This window comes from Schistocerca nitens, chromosome 2 (assembly GCF_023898315.1).
Source record: "Schistocerca nitens isolate TAMUIC-IGC-003100 chromosome 2, iqSchNite1.1, whole genome shotgun sequence".
NCBI classification, from domain to species: Eukaryota; Metazoa; Arthropoda; class Insecta; order Orthoptera; family Acrididae; genus Schistocerca; species Schistocerca nitens.
In genome coordinates this window covers 1,065,781,911-1,065,798,937 of record NC_064615.1, presented here as the reverse complement: position 1 = coordinate 1,065,798,937, position 17,027 = coordinate 1,065,781,911, and the positions used below count along the sequence as shown (strand labels likewise).

General features: G+C 37.1%; 1 protein-coding gene across 8 annotated transcripts in view; it reads right to left on the bottom strand.

The window, feature by feature from the left end:
• Nucleotides 1-6,044: 6,044 nt before the first annotated feature.
• The window catches only part of LOC126237445 (KICSTOR subunit 2-like), a 93,715-nt gene continuing 82,732 nt past the window's right edge, over nt 6,045-17,027 (bottom strand). For all 8 annotated transcript variants that reach the window (XM_049947566.1, XM_049947570.1, XM_049947567.1 and 5 more), the window contains exons 8-9: nt 12,812-12,913; nt 6,045-6,810 (exon numbers count right to left, since the gene is read on the bottom strand). In XM_049947566.1, the coding sequence (XP_049803523.1) occupies nt 6,640-6,810; nt 12,812-12,913 (273 nt within the window). In that variant the 3' untranslated portion in view covers nt 6,045-6,639. The remainder of the gene's footprint in view (nt 6,811-12,811; nt 12,914-17,027) is intronic.

Here is a 17,027-nt window from a genome sequence, read left to right as displayed (position 1 = left end):
ACTTAAAATTTTGCACATGTTCTAGTGTTTCTCCATTCAGCACAATTTTTATTTCCTTATTTCCTCCTATTGCCAATACTTTTGTTTTATTTGTGTTAATTTTCATTCCATATTTTTTTCCGTTAGTTGCAATGGTGTCCAACAAATCCTGTAATTCTTTTTCCCCTGTGGCTAAGAGGACCATTCATTAAATAACAAATTACAAGCAGCAGGTATTTTCTGTGATTTGTCAAAGGCATTTGATTGTGTGAACCACAACATCCTTTTAAGTAAATTAGAATTCTATGGTGTCACGGGCAGTGCTGCAAAATGGTTCAAGTCATATCTCACTAACAGGAAACAAAGGGTGTCAGTGCAAGGGACTAGTGAATTAAGTCATCAGTCATCATCAGAATGGGAAGAAATTACATGTGGTGTCCCACAAGGATCCATCTTAGGGCCATTGCATTTTCTTGTGTACATTAATGATCTCTCATCAGTTACACTGCCAGAAGCAGAGTTCGTTTTGTTTGCAGATGACATAGTATTGCAATAAATAGTATGTCAAGTGTAGTTCTAGAAAGATCTGCTAATGATATTTTCATGGATATTAATAAATGGTTTAAAGCCAACTCACTGACATTAAACTTCGAAAAGACTCACTATATGCAATTCAGAACCTGTAAGAGGTTTCCACCCAGCATATGCATAAAATATGAAGAAGAGCAGATAGAAGAGGTTGACAGTCTTCAATTCCTGGGATTACAACTTGATAATAAATTCAGTTGGGAAGAGCACACCACAGAACTGCAGAAACGCCTTAACAAATCTGTATTTGCAATTCGAGTGTTAGCAGACATAGGCGACATAAAAATGAAAAAGCTTGCATACTTTGCCTACTTTCGTCCCATAATGTCATATGGTATAATATTTTGGGGTAACTTTTCAAGTCAAACAAAAGTTTTCAGAGTCCAAAAGCATGTAATACGTATTATTTGTGGAGTAAATTCATGGACGTCCTGTAGAAACCTCTTCAAAGAACTGGGTATACTAACTACTGCCTCTCAGTATATTTACTCATTAATGAAATTTGTCCTAAATAATATATCTCTTTTTTCCAACAAACAGCTCAGTTCATACATACAATACCAGGAACAAAAATGATCTGCACAAGGACTTAAAAGCACTTACTTTAGTTCAAAAAGGGGTCCACTACTCAAGAACACTCATCTTCAATAATTTGCCAGTAAACATAAAAAATTTAGTTACAAATAAAGATCAGTTTAAAAGGAGCCTGAAAGACTTACTAGTGGCCAACTCCTTCTACTCCATTGACGAATTTTTTAATAGAAACAAATGATGTATTGTATATATTCATACTATTAGTATTGTTATTTCAGCTTAAAAAAAATTGACATGTTCCACATCCACGAGGATCTCCTCAGCACGGATCTATGGAACAAAAACTAATCTAATCTAAAACCATGTCATCAGCAAATCTCAAGCATCCTACTCTTCTTCCTCGAATTTCTACTCCTTTGTCATCTAATGAGCATTGGTCAATCATATTTTCCAAGTACAGGTTGAAAAGAGTAGGTGATAAATATAAAACCACCTCCCTTGTATATACCCTCCATATACTCCTTCCCCTTCTTTGCTTAGAACTGGGTTTCCATCTGAGCTCTTGATATTCATACAAGTGGTTCTCTTTTCTCCAAAGGTCTGTTTAATTTTCCTGTAGGCAGTATGTATCTGACCCCTAGTGAGATAAGCCTCTACATCCTTACATTTGTCCTCTAGCCATCCCTGCTTAGCCATTTTGCACTTCCTGTCGATCTCATTTTTGAGACGTTTGTATTCCTTTTTGCCTGCTTCATTTACTGCATTTTTATATTTTCTCCTTTCATCAATTAAATTCAATATTTCTTCTGTTACCCAAGGATTTCTACTGGCCCTCGTCTTTTTACCTACTTGATCCTCTGATGCCTTCACTACTTCATCCCTCAAAGCTACCCATTTTTCTTTTACTGTATTTCTTTCCCCCATTCCTGTCAATTGTTCCCTTATGCTCTCCCTGAAACTCTGTACAACTTCTGGTTTAGTCAGTTTATCCAGGTCCCATCTCCTTAAATTCCCACCATGTTGCTTTTTTTTTCAGTTTTAATCTACAGTTCATAACCAATGGATTGTGGTCGGAGTCCACATCTGCCCCTGTAAATGTCTTACAATTTAAAACTTGGTTCCTAAATCTCTGTCTTACCATGATATAATCTATCTGAAACCTAGTTTTCCCTCGTTTTCAGCCATTTGCAGTACCAGCACAGCAAGGCTGTTTTGGTTAGTGTTACAAGGCCAGATCAGTCAATCATCCAGACTGTTGCCCCTGCAATTACTGAAAAGGCTGCTGCCCCTCTTCAGGAACCACGCGTTTGTTTGGCCTTTCAACAGATTCCCCTCTGTTGTGTTTGCACCTACGGTACGGCTATCTGTATCGCTGAGGCTATCTCTATAATACACATTCATGAATCCACGTTACTTCTGTTTGAAATTTATATGACACCAGCTGATTGGTATGAGGCAGACAGGCCTCTGAGCTGTCAGCAGTGGAAGGCAAGCAGAAAAATATTCCCCTCTTACAAAAACTTCTAACACTGCTGTGACCATGCTACTTTCCCCTCTGCAGCGGAGATAAGCAGCCAACTTTACTTACCTCATGGCTGAATTCAGGAATGTCAATTCAAACTAAACACATCTTATAATATTACTGTCTAAGTATTTTTGTTTGCTATTGAACATGAAAATTGCACTTTTAAGAAGCTCTTAACAGTTATTGACATTTTGGATTCAGCTGTTAGCTGCTAGATGCATATTATTATAAAATGTAAAGACCGCATGGAAAATTGATTGGGGCCTGTGGCCCACAGTTTGATGATTACTGATCTAGGAAGTATCTTTAAAAACAGGTAGGGTGTACTTCACCATCAAGTTTCATTGCTGTTCTGAGTTGAAGTTCTTCTGGTCAATTACCTGACATCCCATTGTCACCAGCAATTGACCTCTTGCCAAGCCCTCCTATGGTTCTTTCCAGTTCTCACATCAATTTTTGCAATGATTTTTGGTTTTCTTCAATATTGTCCACAGAATTAGGTGTAACACTGACAGAGTCTACTTTTCCTTGTACTTTGTGGTGCACTAGTTCCTATAGATGCTCCTCCAAACTATTGCAAGAGTTTGGGGCACGAATTGTTTCACCAATTTTCTACCTTTTTCTAACACCTCTACTCAGCCTTGCATATCTGCGATTTGACTATGAATACTTGCTAATTCAAGATTTGACGATTTTTTTATTTGTTGCATTTTATCAATTACCTCTTTAATCTGTTCCTGAAGTCGCATTGTTTTTCTGCCTGAGTCTGTAGCTCTTACGATAGTTTTAATAAAGTCTCTCCTATATCAGAGATTTTATCTACATTCTTAGCTACCACCTCCCCTTGTCAAAAATCAGACAATGCTTGTTCTTGGCTTGTAATACTGTTAGACAGCTTGTCAAATTCTTTTAATTTCTCTGCTTGAGCCTTCATGAAAGCCACTTATTTTTCCTAGTCCAAACTGGCACACAACTTTAACAAAAAATAAATATCTAAATTTAAAAGTACTTCAATAATGTTACTTCTTAGCTACCCTTCTACACCCTTTCAGTTTTGTGAAAGTTTAAACACAAACATAGCAAATGAAATCTCAGTTCTGGGCTGAGTAGAGATCACTGGATAAGGAAAACAGCCCTGAACAGTGTAATACCAACGAGTAGCAAATGCGTAGCTGATGCAGCATGGAGTTGAGTCATCATCACATCAATCACTGGCTGCGGTAGTTAGTGGTGTCGAGGACTACTGAGTCAGTTGTAGCCCCCTGACCTAAGACAGGAAATCTTCTTAGTCAAATGATGAACTCTTCTAGCATTTCTATGTCTAGTTTGACTTGAACACAGTCGTATCTGTTACTGTTGTCCAAGTTGCTATGGACAACAAAGTACAACCTCAAAGTTCCCTTTTTAATTCAGTTTCTTAAATTCTTCTAGTAGGTCATATCTGGAGTTACTTTTCTTCTTATAATTCAATTTTTTGTGCTACACTGGGTATGTCTGTTCTTCTTTATTGTTTATTGTTGGTATCGGTCCCTTGGAAATGACAGTGTTACTAAATTATTCTGATGAAATTGCAGTTAAATCTTCTTATTCTCTCTTTCTTTACCACCACTAATCTGTATCCTTCACCTACATCCCCTTATCAAAATAGAACCACAATGGTTTTTTAGCATGGCTTTAGTATTCTCCATTTCCTATGTATGATCTGTAACCCTCCTACATTTGGTATCAGAAGCTTTATTTAATAAGATTTCTTTCAGTCACCTTTTCTTCATGTTTGTTGAGGTGGACCTGCTAGTCAAGTCCACCCAACCGTGCTCCACAAAACTTCACAGAATTTCGTCTCTTTCTGTGTGAATGGGTGCTGAAAGAGTGTGTTAATTGTCCTCCTAGCAATTTCAATGTAGTAAACAACAGAATTTTAAAATTTCTGTATTCATACTTTCTTTTACAACAGCACCACCTCATACACTAAGTGGGCATCTTAAACATATGTAGCTTGTGCAAGATAAAGAAAAGTATATTTTACATAAGCAAATTCGAGAGAAATTTTTCGTGACGTCTATTGTAGCTATGACCTTTCCTCTTTTTCTCCTTGTCTTCTAAACAACCTGAAAGCATGATTCCTAGGAGCAAGCGGCCCCATACAGAAGGTGTAGATGCTCACTCACAGTCTCGCATTGTAGAAGTGATAGGTTCAAACAGTTCTTCCCTCTGCACGTATTAGTATATCTCCCACATTGAGATGTATCGACATTTTCTTACTACTATGTCACAAACATCTTTCATTGTCTCAGGAGCTTGGAAGTGGGATATGCCATCCTAGAAATGTTATTTCACATTTCAATTGGATCAAGAAGATACTCATTGGATCACAGTAACACTTGACTTAAATTCTAGTGCCGCAAGTGCCAATATAATAAAATCAATTTTTTATTGGATATCAATGCCATCTCTGTCCCAGAATGAGAGATTTTCACTTTACACTCACGTAACTAACAAATTCCAACTATCACAAATGAAAGAAAATTCTCTCAGAACAGGTTCTTTTCCACTCGTCAGACCAAGTTATTCCTGTCTTTTTGGGTTTTTCTGCCAAGCAGACTAACACTGTTATTAATAGGCTCGGTCAGCAGACACTGTGTTATTTTTGCTTTTAAAAAAAGGAAGATAAAAGAGCTGACATTGAAGTAAAAAGCAGGTTTATGTTTTCTAGAGAAGACTAACTATAACGTAAAAAGCTGAATGTTTTTATGTCATCAGAATGACAGCAAGCGATAACAAGAACATGTGAGCAGGAGTATTTTGATTTGAAGGATTACAATACAGGTTTATAGCAGTAAAAATGAAAAATACCACTGGCTGGTTAGCAATCTTTAAGTGGATAAGAGCTCTTAGTCCCTGAAGGTCACATAAAGAAATTGCATTAGATTTCAGTTGTCAGGTTTAGGAACACATAATGAAACCGACTCTCTCCAAATTGTTGTATTAGATTTAACAAAATTCCGGTATGTGTTGTAGAAAGATTCAGTCGAAAAGCTATATGACTTTTACAAAGGCTTAAAAAATGTAGATATGTTTAATTTATATTAGTTTGGGCCTTTTATCAAGGCAATGCTGCGGGAATTAATGCACTTTCTGAAGACAGGTCAAAAGGCACACAAACAAGTATAATGGTCACCATGCTGTAAATCTGCACAGCTATGTTGTCACTACATTATAGCCCAGGCAGTGTGTGTGTGTGTTTTTTGCCTACCAGAATACCTGCCTGCTTTCTGTTCACAGCTATCAACTGGCATATTTTTATCTTAAACAGAGTTAATCATCTTGCTGTATCACTGCAGTAAACAATAAAAGATTAAACAAAGAAAGAATTTTAAAATAACTGTATTTAGATTTATTCCAATATGTACACTGCAAATTCCATAATAGTAATAAAATAAAACTTTAATCTCTCAAGGTTATTTTCCACAGCCATCAATATATTAAAAGTAATTCATATTAAAACATACACCAATTGTGATATGCAGATTCAAAAAGTATTTTACATTAAGATTACTGACTTAATGAATAGTTCCATTCAACATTGGACAGTTCTGGATACACATCTGGTTCTATCTAAGCTGGAGCAATGTTCACCACTTATGTGTGTTAGTGTCCATTTCAATTTGTGGTCTTGACTTGAAGCTAACAAAAAAATTATTGGAACAGACCCACAAGCTAACATCCAGCAATAAAATACGTTACATTTGTACACAATCTTATAAAAGTATGCAAGAGATAAGAATGTTTGCTGTAGTAAAATAAAACTTTTAATTATGTAAAAACAATTATCACAGCCATTAACATTATTAAAACTAACTCTTATTAAAAGGTACATCAATTACTTGCTGAAGGCAAAAGATATTCTGCATAAAACTGGTAACTTTGGAATTAAAAATAGTTCAAATTATCATACTTCCAAGTACACCATTGTTGCAATATGCAAAACTTGTACTGATACATTGGTGCTCATTTTATTTTGATGACGGCTTCAGGTTGGCAAACACTTTATTACAGCGTAGTTGTGAGCTAATATCTGTAATAAAATGTGTTATGTTTGTTTCCTTCTCTGTTTTCTTACAGTCAAAAATAACAACCAGTGTTATTCGTGGATCAACACTGGACAAGAAATATGTTGTCCTGTCCTGTAACACAAAGGAGCAATAATAATCATCATATAAAATTTATAATCATTATAAATATGTCAGAGAAGCTAATACCACAGTTTGCCATTTTTAAATAGTTTTAAATCAGATGTCTTCATACTGTCAGTTTTATACAACTGTACAGATATTTGGCACCATTTTCAAATAGACTGCATTTATTGGTGGTATTTGTCTGTCATCTTCAATAATAATCTCGCAAGAACACCTAAAAAGTTTCCAGTTAGTATCAAACTGGCTCTCTGGAATAACTAATTTGTGTAGTTAATGTCTACCCTGACTTTTGAGATAAGCCAGTTAATATGTGCCATACTGTTAGATGAGTATGCCCTTTTTATACCACAAAAAATTCTTCTTGTTCACTGCTTCTCAAAATGGAGAACTGCTTTTATAGATTTACAATTGCAGAGCATACAGGAACTAAAATTTTAGATCAACTTGCTTACCACTATTAAATATCATTACTGATATGGTAAGGAACATTATGACAGAATATAAATAATCTATGAGTAAAGGAGACAACTCACCACACAGTAGAAATGTCAAGTCATCGACAGGCACACACAAAAAAAAGAATGGGAACTTCACTATCTTTCAGATATCCCCCCCCCCCACACACACACACACAGAGAGAGAGAGAGAGAGAGAGAGAGAGAGAGAGAGAGAGAGAGAGAGAGAGAGAGAGAGAGAGTTGAAACATCATGGTCCACAGATGGCCAAAATGACAGTAGTTATTGTAATTATTAATCCCCTTGAACCTTGCTGCAGTGGAGTGGTTTGTATGGCTCAACGATAGATACCTGTACTCTATAAGCAACTATTTCGGTAGAGAGGACAGATTACCAGAAGGACAGCGGCCTTTTCAAAAGTTGGTGAGACAACAGTCTGAATTATTGATTATTCTGGCCTTGTTGTATTGGCACTGCAAATAGCTGAAAGCAAGGGAAAACTACAGCTGTTATTATTTCCTAAGGAGATGCACCTCTGTTGTATGTTTCAATGATGATATCATCCTCTTGGGTAAAATATTCTGGAGGTAAAATAGCCCCCTTCAGATCTCTAAGTGAGGATTATTTGGGAAGATGTCATCTATGGGTCAAGAGGGTGCAATATTTGACCCCTTAATGAATTCATCTACAGAGCTATTTGGCACATAATGTTGTACCATTGGGTTGGATGTTGGATCTTCTTCACTATGTAATGTGTTCACTATGCTGCCCATAGGAGCTTAGCCGCATTCTTATTTTCTTTTTGATTATTAACTCAACTTCTGCATTACCTCTATTCGATTTTGCATTTATAAACCTGTACTAAGCTGACCAAAAGTCAGCTGTATAATGCTCCATTTTGATCTATGTTGGAATGATAGTGAGTTGGAAGAAATTAGAAATTACAAACTTTTGTAATGGAAGGGAAAAAAACGTGTAATGTGCTACATGAAAACGGTTATAAAGCTCATGAATATTTCAGTACACAATGTATTTATTGTTTGTCAAACCAGTGAGAAGATAAAGGAAGAAATAAGTGTACATTTTAGTAACTTCTTGTAGGAGAAATACTGAAAACTCATGAGAAAGAACTTAGTGTATGACTTTCTTTTGAATATTGTTCCAAAGTATAACACACTGAGATTTCTTCTGTTGGGGTCACGTGTGATTTAAATATAATAAAAGTCTATTAAATTCCCAATCATTTAATTAATTTTGGATAAATTATTGCTACACAACAGCAGTTTTAATGAAACTATGCATTCCTTTACCAGCTGACCCTATACGCTACTGCCAGTAGGCTGGGCAAAAACACTAAAATAATCATCTCAAACGGTTAATCAATGGAAAGAGCACTCAAAGATAAACCTGACAGTTTTTTATGGTCATGACGGACTCCCATGACATCATCTTGTTGCTAAACCTACTCATGGAAATCATATTAATTAATCAGGAAAAACATTACTCAATATTTGTTCTCAAATTACTGGAAAACACTTAAATTTTCATATAAATTTCAGATCACTGTTTGCTTCTTAGACTAAAGATGATAAACTGAATTCATCACAAATGAATGAAGCCAGAAAACATCACAGCAGAAAACCTAAGGAACAGCACAGTAAATGAAAAAAATTACTGCATCTTTATTAATGTTTTTAATCTGTGTAGACTCTGCAAAGGATTGTTGTTTTGCAGGCACTTATGTGAAGCATATTGTTGTGACTGTGAGAATCAGATCTCCAAGGGCAAAATAGTAACTATATTGTGTTACATAGCCTTTTTCCATAAAAATCTCTATCTGGGGTGGTTTCATGGGAGGTGGAACACTGATAGGGAAAAAATGATATCACTCAATCGCATGAGACAAATTGGAAACTCAACATAATCCATGGAAATGTGTTTTCTTTGGTGTCATACTGAAAGAGGTTGAGCAACAGAAAATATTTTGTCCTATAAATACACCAGGTGTTATTCACTTATTAAACAAAGTATCATAAAAGTGAAAAATCTCAAAAAAATCTTATCTTAAGAAGAGGTATGATGTAAAATCTCAGAATTCATAATCTTGTCCCTGCAGTCAGCTGTGTTACTTGTGTGCCAGACTGAGAAACAAATACAAGAAAGGAAAATGATGAAACATGACTCAAAACAGTGGAAAAGAATTTATACAAGGGTCGTCCACAAAGTAAGTTCCGTTTCTATTTCTATCCGCAGCATCCACAAAGTAAGTTCCGTTTCTAATTCTATCCGCAGCAGCACTACGATTGCAGTTCCGAGCATGCGCGGCAGTTATTCTGACTCAAGGAGAAGACATGTACACCATTTTCAGATCGCTGCTACCAATGTGTGCTTTGTAGTGCTTCTTTATAATGTCAGCCGTAATTGAAAATGCTGCTGCGTTTGGTTACATTCGGCATGTGAGGTCGGGCATTATCGCGGAAAAAAGCACCACCTTTTGACAGTTGACCACCAGACTTTAGGTGTAAGAAGAGATGAAAGTTGCCGGGAGCGAGGTCCGGGTTGTACGAAGGATGATCAAACGGGTCCCAGACACAGCAATCTTCGGCGCTTGTTCTGTATTGCGTGGCGCAATATCTTAATGGTCTCGAAGTAACCATGTGCATTGATTGTTAGGCCTCATGGTAAGAAATCAATCATCAAAATGCCTTTTCTGTCCCAAAAAGTGGTGGACACGACTTTTCGAGGTGTCAGATTTACTTTGGCTTAACCTTCGTTGGGGATGAAGTGTGCCTCCATTCCACTGACTGCAATTTTGTTTCAGGGGTGTCGTACGATACCCAAGTTTCATCCCCCGTGACTATCCGAGAAAGAAAACCATTGCTTTCTTCATTGTAGTGTGTCAAAAACTGAAGTGCACTGGTCATCTGTTGTTTTTTGTGTTGTTCAGTAAGAATTTTGGGTACCCAACGTGAGCAAAGTTTTCGAAATTTCAGTTTTTCAGTAACAATATCATGAATTAGTGATCATGAGATTTGCAGAACTTCCATAGCAAGGGCACTGAGTGTAAACTTATGGTTGTGCTTAATCTTCTCTTCAATTGTGTGAACCAGTTCAGTAAGCACAGACGGGCGTCCACTTCATTCTTCATCGTGCACTTGATCACGTCCTTTATTGAACAGTCTGACCCATCTTCTAACCATGAATCACTCACAGCATTTTGTCCGTAAACCTTGCAGATTTGCTGATGAATTTCCTTCGGTTTAACTTTCTTTTCATTTAGAAAATGAATCACAGATCTGATTTCACACGCAGTGGCATTTTCAATTATGGCTGACATTATAAAGAAGCACTACAAAGCACACATTGGCAGCAGCAATCTGAAAATGGCGTACATGTCTTCTCCTTGAGTCAGAGTAACTGCTGCGCATGCTTGGAACTGCGATTGTAGCGCTGCTGCAGATAGAAATAGAAACGGAACTTACTTTGTGGATGACCCTCGTATAACCATACAGTAAACAAATGAAGAAGAGAAGAATGGTTGTAACAATGGAGATAGGACTGGATATCAAAAGCAAAAAAAACCTTATGTTCATCCAAATGATTGGGTCTAAATCACCAGTATTTGGAGTGATAGGCACACCATTGCCATGACACAGGTTCCCTTTTAGTTGCACAACAGCATCTGCAAGTAGGTGTTACGTACTATAGGGCGCCCCACTCAAAAGAGGCCCACAAACAAACATTTGCTTAAATTACACTTAAAGGTTTTGCATAAAAATCAGGAAATGAAATGAACATGTCATACCTCATTCATGGGGAAATAAAGGTGAATCACAAAAGGCGCTGGAAGTGACCCCCCCCCCCCCCCCCCCCAAGACTTGTAAACACAGGTGAACACAACACTGCAGATTCTCAAACGTTGCTGGCAGAACCTCTTGTGTCACTGCCTGGATTTTGCAGATGATGTCCTCTCATAAAACTTCCAAGTTTTGTGGGTTGTTCCTGTAGACCTTGCCCTTTACGCCACCCCAGAGGAATAAGTCAGGTGGTGTTAAATCAGGTGACCTTGGGGGCCACATTCCTTTCAAAAACACTCTGCCGCAGAAAAATGATTTGACCTCAGTCCCAGTCACTCGAAATGTGCAACGGGTGGCACCAACCCATTGGTACCAGCCGAGGATAAATTCTTCATCGTGCAACTGGTTCACAAATTCCTGAAACACTTTGATGTAAAATGCATTTGTCACAGTAGACTCGAAAAAAATTGGTCCGATGATGCGATGCTATGATATTGCACAGAACGCTCCAATCTTTTGTGAATGAAGGGGTTGCTTGACCAGTGCCTGTGGATTTTCGTTACACCACAAACGTGTAGTCTGAGAGTTTACATAGCCACCCAGGTGGAACCACACCTCATCGCTGAACCATGTTTACTGCAATATTCCTGGCCTCTGGACAATAAATTGCCGAAACCAACAGCAAAATATAATGCATTTGTCTTTGTCATTGACAATGAATTCCTGAACAACTGTAAACCTGTATAGATACATGAAGGCTTTCTTCACAGCTTTGTAACATTCTACATTCTTGAAGATAAACATTGAACAGACTATGCGGGTTGTTTCACAACAGTCACTTTTTCTAAGAATAATGGCAGCCATCCCCTGTCTTGAAGATCCAACCCTGTTCTACTGCTCTCAATTTTGTTCAATAACTTTCGTATGGAGCACTTAGACGTATATGCCGGTCACCAAACTGTTCAACAACCATTTCTGACATGTCTTAATGAAACCAGTAATCCAATATTGTTTTAGAAGACACACGTGCTCTTTGACAGAGTAGCGATACATTGTCACTAAACACTGGGCTCCGGACATAGCGACTTGCAGAAACACAGCTGCGCCAAATGATGTTGCAGAGTGCAGTGTTGCCATGTCAAACATCATTAATTACATGGTGCAATTTCAGCAGAATTGCTACACGTTTGTGGGGCCTCTTTCAAGTGGGACACCCTGTATAAAAAAAGAAGTTTTGTCCAATTTGGTTAATTGTTAGAGGTCTTTCTGTCCCGGCTAATGTAAACATTGAATGAGCTAACATATGAATACATTACAAAATATATTCATTTTATTTGTTCATGTCAAGAATATTGCTGTCAATATTTTAAAGAATTAAAATATTGTTACACATCATCCATGTTGAGAGTACTATCTCTGGTGTATGCATTATAAATGTGTCATATTCAAAAGCCACACAAAATACATAATATTTATGGGATTTCTCTATGGTTACACATTACTGTGTCACAATTTGTTTTCTTATCAGTGAAATAGTAGTTGGATTTGTAAATTAACAACTTTATGTCAGTAGCCCCTTCCCAGACTACAAACATCAAAATGGAAGTGGGTTCTTCCATCTCCCAGGAGAGCACATACAACAGCCAATTATAATGGTTTTGGTGAAGAGACTAGAGAATATCTGAGACTTGGGGAATATTTTTGCTTATATAAAGTAAAATAGTGGTATCTACTTACTCTTGGGCAGAAATGATATATCACTTGATCCATTGCCATCAATTCAGCTGCATTTTCTTGTATAACATTGACAATAATTGGCAGGTAATTTACAGGTTTTTGCTGCGAACATACAATTGCATTTTGAGCCAGGGAGGGAGTTAATGTTTTCAAATATAAAAATTGGAATTGATGCCACAATGAAAAACAATGCTCAATAAAATGAATAACTCAATTATTAGAGTTACTTCAAATCTGTATTTTCAACTATTAAAAAACGCTAAACAAGGAATGATGGATTAGAAATACCTTAAATAATTGCAGCTATGGGCACACAAATGAAGAATAAATCTAAATTTGAAAAGAATTACTGGTATGGTAGCTGATAAAAAAATAAAAAAAAATAAAATAAAAATAAAAAAAACTACAAAAATATGGGAGACTGAATAAAATTAGCCAGTCACTTTTTGTATTAAATACAAAACCACATTGTGAACGTAGTCCTCACACAAGCAGCAGAAGTATAATCTGCAGACATGTGTGCATGCATGGTTCCCCCCTTTCCCCAAACACACACACACACACACACACACACACACACACACACAGCACAGTGGCAAATGATGTGCAAAGCAAGGAATTGGGAGGGGTGGCGGGGGGGGGGGGGGGGGGACATAATGAGAGGCAGAAGAAAGTGAGACAGGTGACCCACAATGGCAGTGGCAAAACACAACAACCACAAAACAGAGAAAATGTTGTATGAGTGAGACAGAGAGAGAGAGATTGGTTTACACTAGGGGGCATTATGAAGGATATGCTGGAGGAGTTTACAGAACTGTTGGAGAAGGGGAGCCATGGGGTAGGAGGAGGAATTCTAATTAAATGACACAAGCTGAAAGTACTGAAATAGCTACTGGATTTAATGCTGTTGTGGGGTAGATGCAGTTGGGTTTACAGTCAGTCATTGTTTAGTAAGTGTGGAGGAAGATAACTGCTTAGTTGCAATAACCATATAGTACCATGATTGGATGTGACAGCATAGCTGGTATATGACAAGGCAGGTTTCATATGAGGCCCTAAGATGGGATGGCTATGAAAAGTTCATGGCTAGACTGAATCCACAGGAGATTAGTATATGGGGTTGCAGGACTTGGAGCGAGACACTATATTTCTGGGACAGGATAATGTGTAGGTTTCATAGGCACCAGGATATTACTCTGAAGGACAAAAGTAGGGTTTTGGTTATGATATTGCCCATTCCAAAGCACAACGCAGGTAGTTGGAGCCCAGATGAAAGACATCATAGAGGTTCTCAATTCCTGGGTGATATGAAGGATTCTAGTCAGTGACTGGTTCACAGTCATGATAGGTTTGTTGATGTCACAAGAAGAAATGGTGTAGTGTCTGTGTTTGGACCAACGGAGGGGTTTATGGTCTGCCTGAAAAAGATTCTCACAAGGTGATCAGCATATTTATATAGCTCCCGGTGCCCTCTGCAGACGCAGTGTCCATGAGTGGCAAGGCTATAGGGAGGTACTTGGTACTTTGTTGAGTTGAGAGGACCATGTGAAACAGATATGTGAGCAAATGTTGAGGTTTGGGAGCAAATAGCAGCAGCTGTCCTTACCATGGGGTTAGATCATGAAAATGACTTTCGCAAGACATAAACAATAAAGCGTTGCTAGAATTACTGGACAGTGTTCGATGGGGCAAAAGAATGCCTCTGTGGCATCAGAGCGTGGCTCAACTCCATGCCAAGTGGTCTATAGGTTTCCACATGACCACTACAGATATTGATGAAATTTTGTATGAACAATCACACATGTTTGCAATGAACACTTATAAAGTTTCATAATCATTAACTAGTGTACCATAGTATAACTAACAACAGTGCACCTGTGAGATTTTGGCAACTCTGAGACATACTATCTCTGGAAATTTGTTTTTGAAAGAAAGAAAATTGGGTCATCTTGTACACCTTTTTGTGCTCTCTTAAGTGAAATAATAATAAAAAAAATATTTCCTGAGCAACTTTGTTATGGATAATTTGAAGCAAAGTCGGCCAAAAAAATAGACACTTGAAGTTGAAGGGGGGGTGGGGGGGGGGGATTTTAGTTTTTTTCTATCATTGTGGGATACATCTGAAACCTTGCACATGATAACTTACTAATAATAGGTCTAAAAATAAAAAAAAATTCCTTCTTCTACTGTTTTCCAATAATTTACAAACTGAGAGCAAAGTTGAAGACTTCAAAAAATGCCAAAAATGGCTATTTTTGGCTCACTTTTACAAAAAAGAGATTTCTGTAAACTCTTTTAAACCTTTTTCATTAGAAAGACCATGTTCTAAACCACCTAAAAACTACATTTGGTTTTGTAATGTGAGCATATAAAGCCCTAAAAAAAGACAAGGTGGAGGTGCATTGAAAATGGCCCATTTACTGCTGGTACTCAAGTTATATCTCACATCTTTTAGGACTGATGACCATAGATGTTAAGTCCCATAGTGCTCAGAGCCATTTAGCCATCACATCTTTTATTATGTTCTACAACTGTTTAGTACTCTCTGGGGAAGGCAATACCAAATGTCATGAGGATAGGAAATCAGAAAATCTGAATAACTTGAAAAGTTTCAAGAAACTGGTGTCTTGTGTCACAACTCATCATCAAATATTTCAGTCTGTTTTCACTGCTATAACTACAAAATCAAACTGGTTATAAATCTCACAATTTAACTGTGCATTACCAAGTCAATGTAGGTCGTGGTAGTAAAGTTTCTCCATGACAGCTTCAGCACACATCATAGGAACAGTCTGTAGATTTTACAACTCTCACATAGTGTAAATTTTGGTGAAGTTCACAGGAGTCTTCCTTACAGTTTTTTGAATGGATTTAAGTTATAGAGAATTATTAGTATGTTTTTCTACTGTGTAATGTTACTGATTGCTAGTTTATTTCTGGTTTAAGGTATAGTGTACTTTGTGTTAGCATTGTTTGTAGTTAATGTGGAACACCAGCGTACACATGAAATGTCTTGTTTGTGTTGGTCCACTGTGGCTAACCACTGACTGTTTCTTTTGAAGTGAGAAAATCAGAATCCCCATCGTCATAGGAGCCACGTTTGGTAGTTGTGCAACAGCCACCAGTGAATTTCTTTACTGCAGGATTCCAAAATCCTGAGATGATGATACATAGAAGTGTCAAAGCCAAAACCAGAAGAGGTCTAAGCTTATATTTACTTCAGCCTACTTGAATTTTCTTTTGGGTTTCATTAGTTTGCTATGGAATGTCATGATGAAAACTATACTGTGAGCCAGGCGATGTTACTGACGAGACAGTTTGGGAAGAAATTTTGAGAAGGCAGAGACCCAAAAAATTATAGTTTTCACAAGTGGTTACCTCAGATTATTAGAGCCACAAAAAGAGAAAACTATTCTTTTTACTTCATTCCTCAGACCATCTCATTTTTTATAAAAAGAATTTTGTGGACCCGATTGCTGTAGAGATGCTTAAACTGCTTACTTGCAGTTTTTCGGAATCAAGCTCATTTTCTAGTAATCAGGACTTTTAATATTGTCTTCCACAGAGATTACTAAACAACTGCAGAACATAGTAAAAGATGTCAGATTTAACTTTAATACTGGCAGAATACAGGCCCATTTTCATCGCACACAACCGTGTTCTTTTTTATGGCCTTATATGCTCACATTCCAAAACCAAATAGTTTTTTAGATGGTTTAGAATATGGTCTTTTTAATGAAAATTGTTTAAAGGAGTTTGCAGAAGAATTTTTTTTAAAGTGGATAAAAAATAGCCATTTTAGCATCTTCAACTTTGTCCACAGTTTATAAACTACTGGAAAACAATAGGTGGATGAAATTTTATATTCTAAGACCTTGTACTAGTAAGTTATTACATACAAGGTTTCAGATATATCCCGCAATTACTTCCAGAGATATAAAAAGCTCAACTCCAAATTTTTTTTTTTTAGTGTGTATTTTTTCAGCTGAATTTGCTTCAAATTATGCACATGAAAATCCCTCAGGAAATCCTTTTGTCGTTTTTCACTTAAGTTGTGCAAGATGCCTAATTTTGTGTCTTTCAAGAAAGGACTGCCGGAGATATTATGTCTAAAGCTGCCGAAAACTCGTGGGTGTGATGTTGATAGCTGCATTACGGAGTCAAAAAAATTACTCTATCTCTGCATTAAATTGGCAAAACTAAAATTTTACCAATT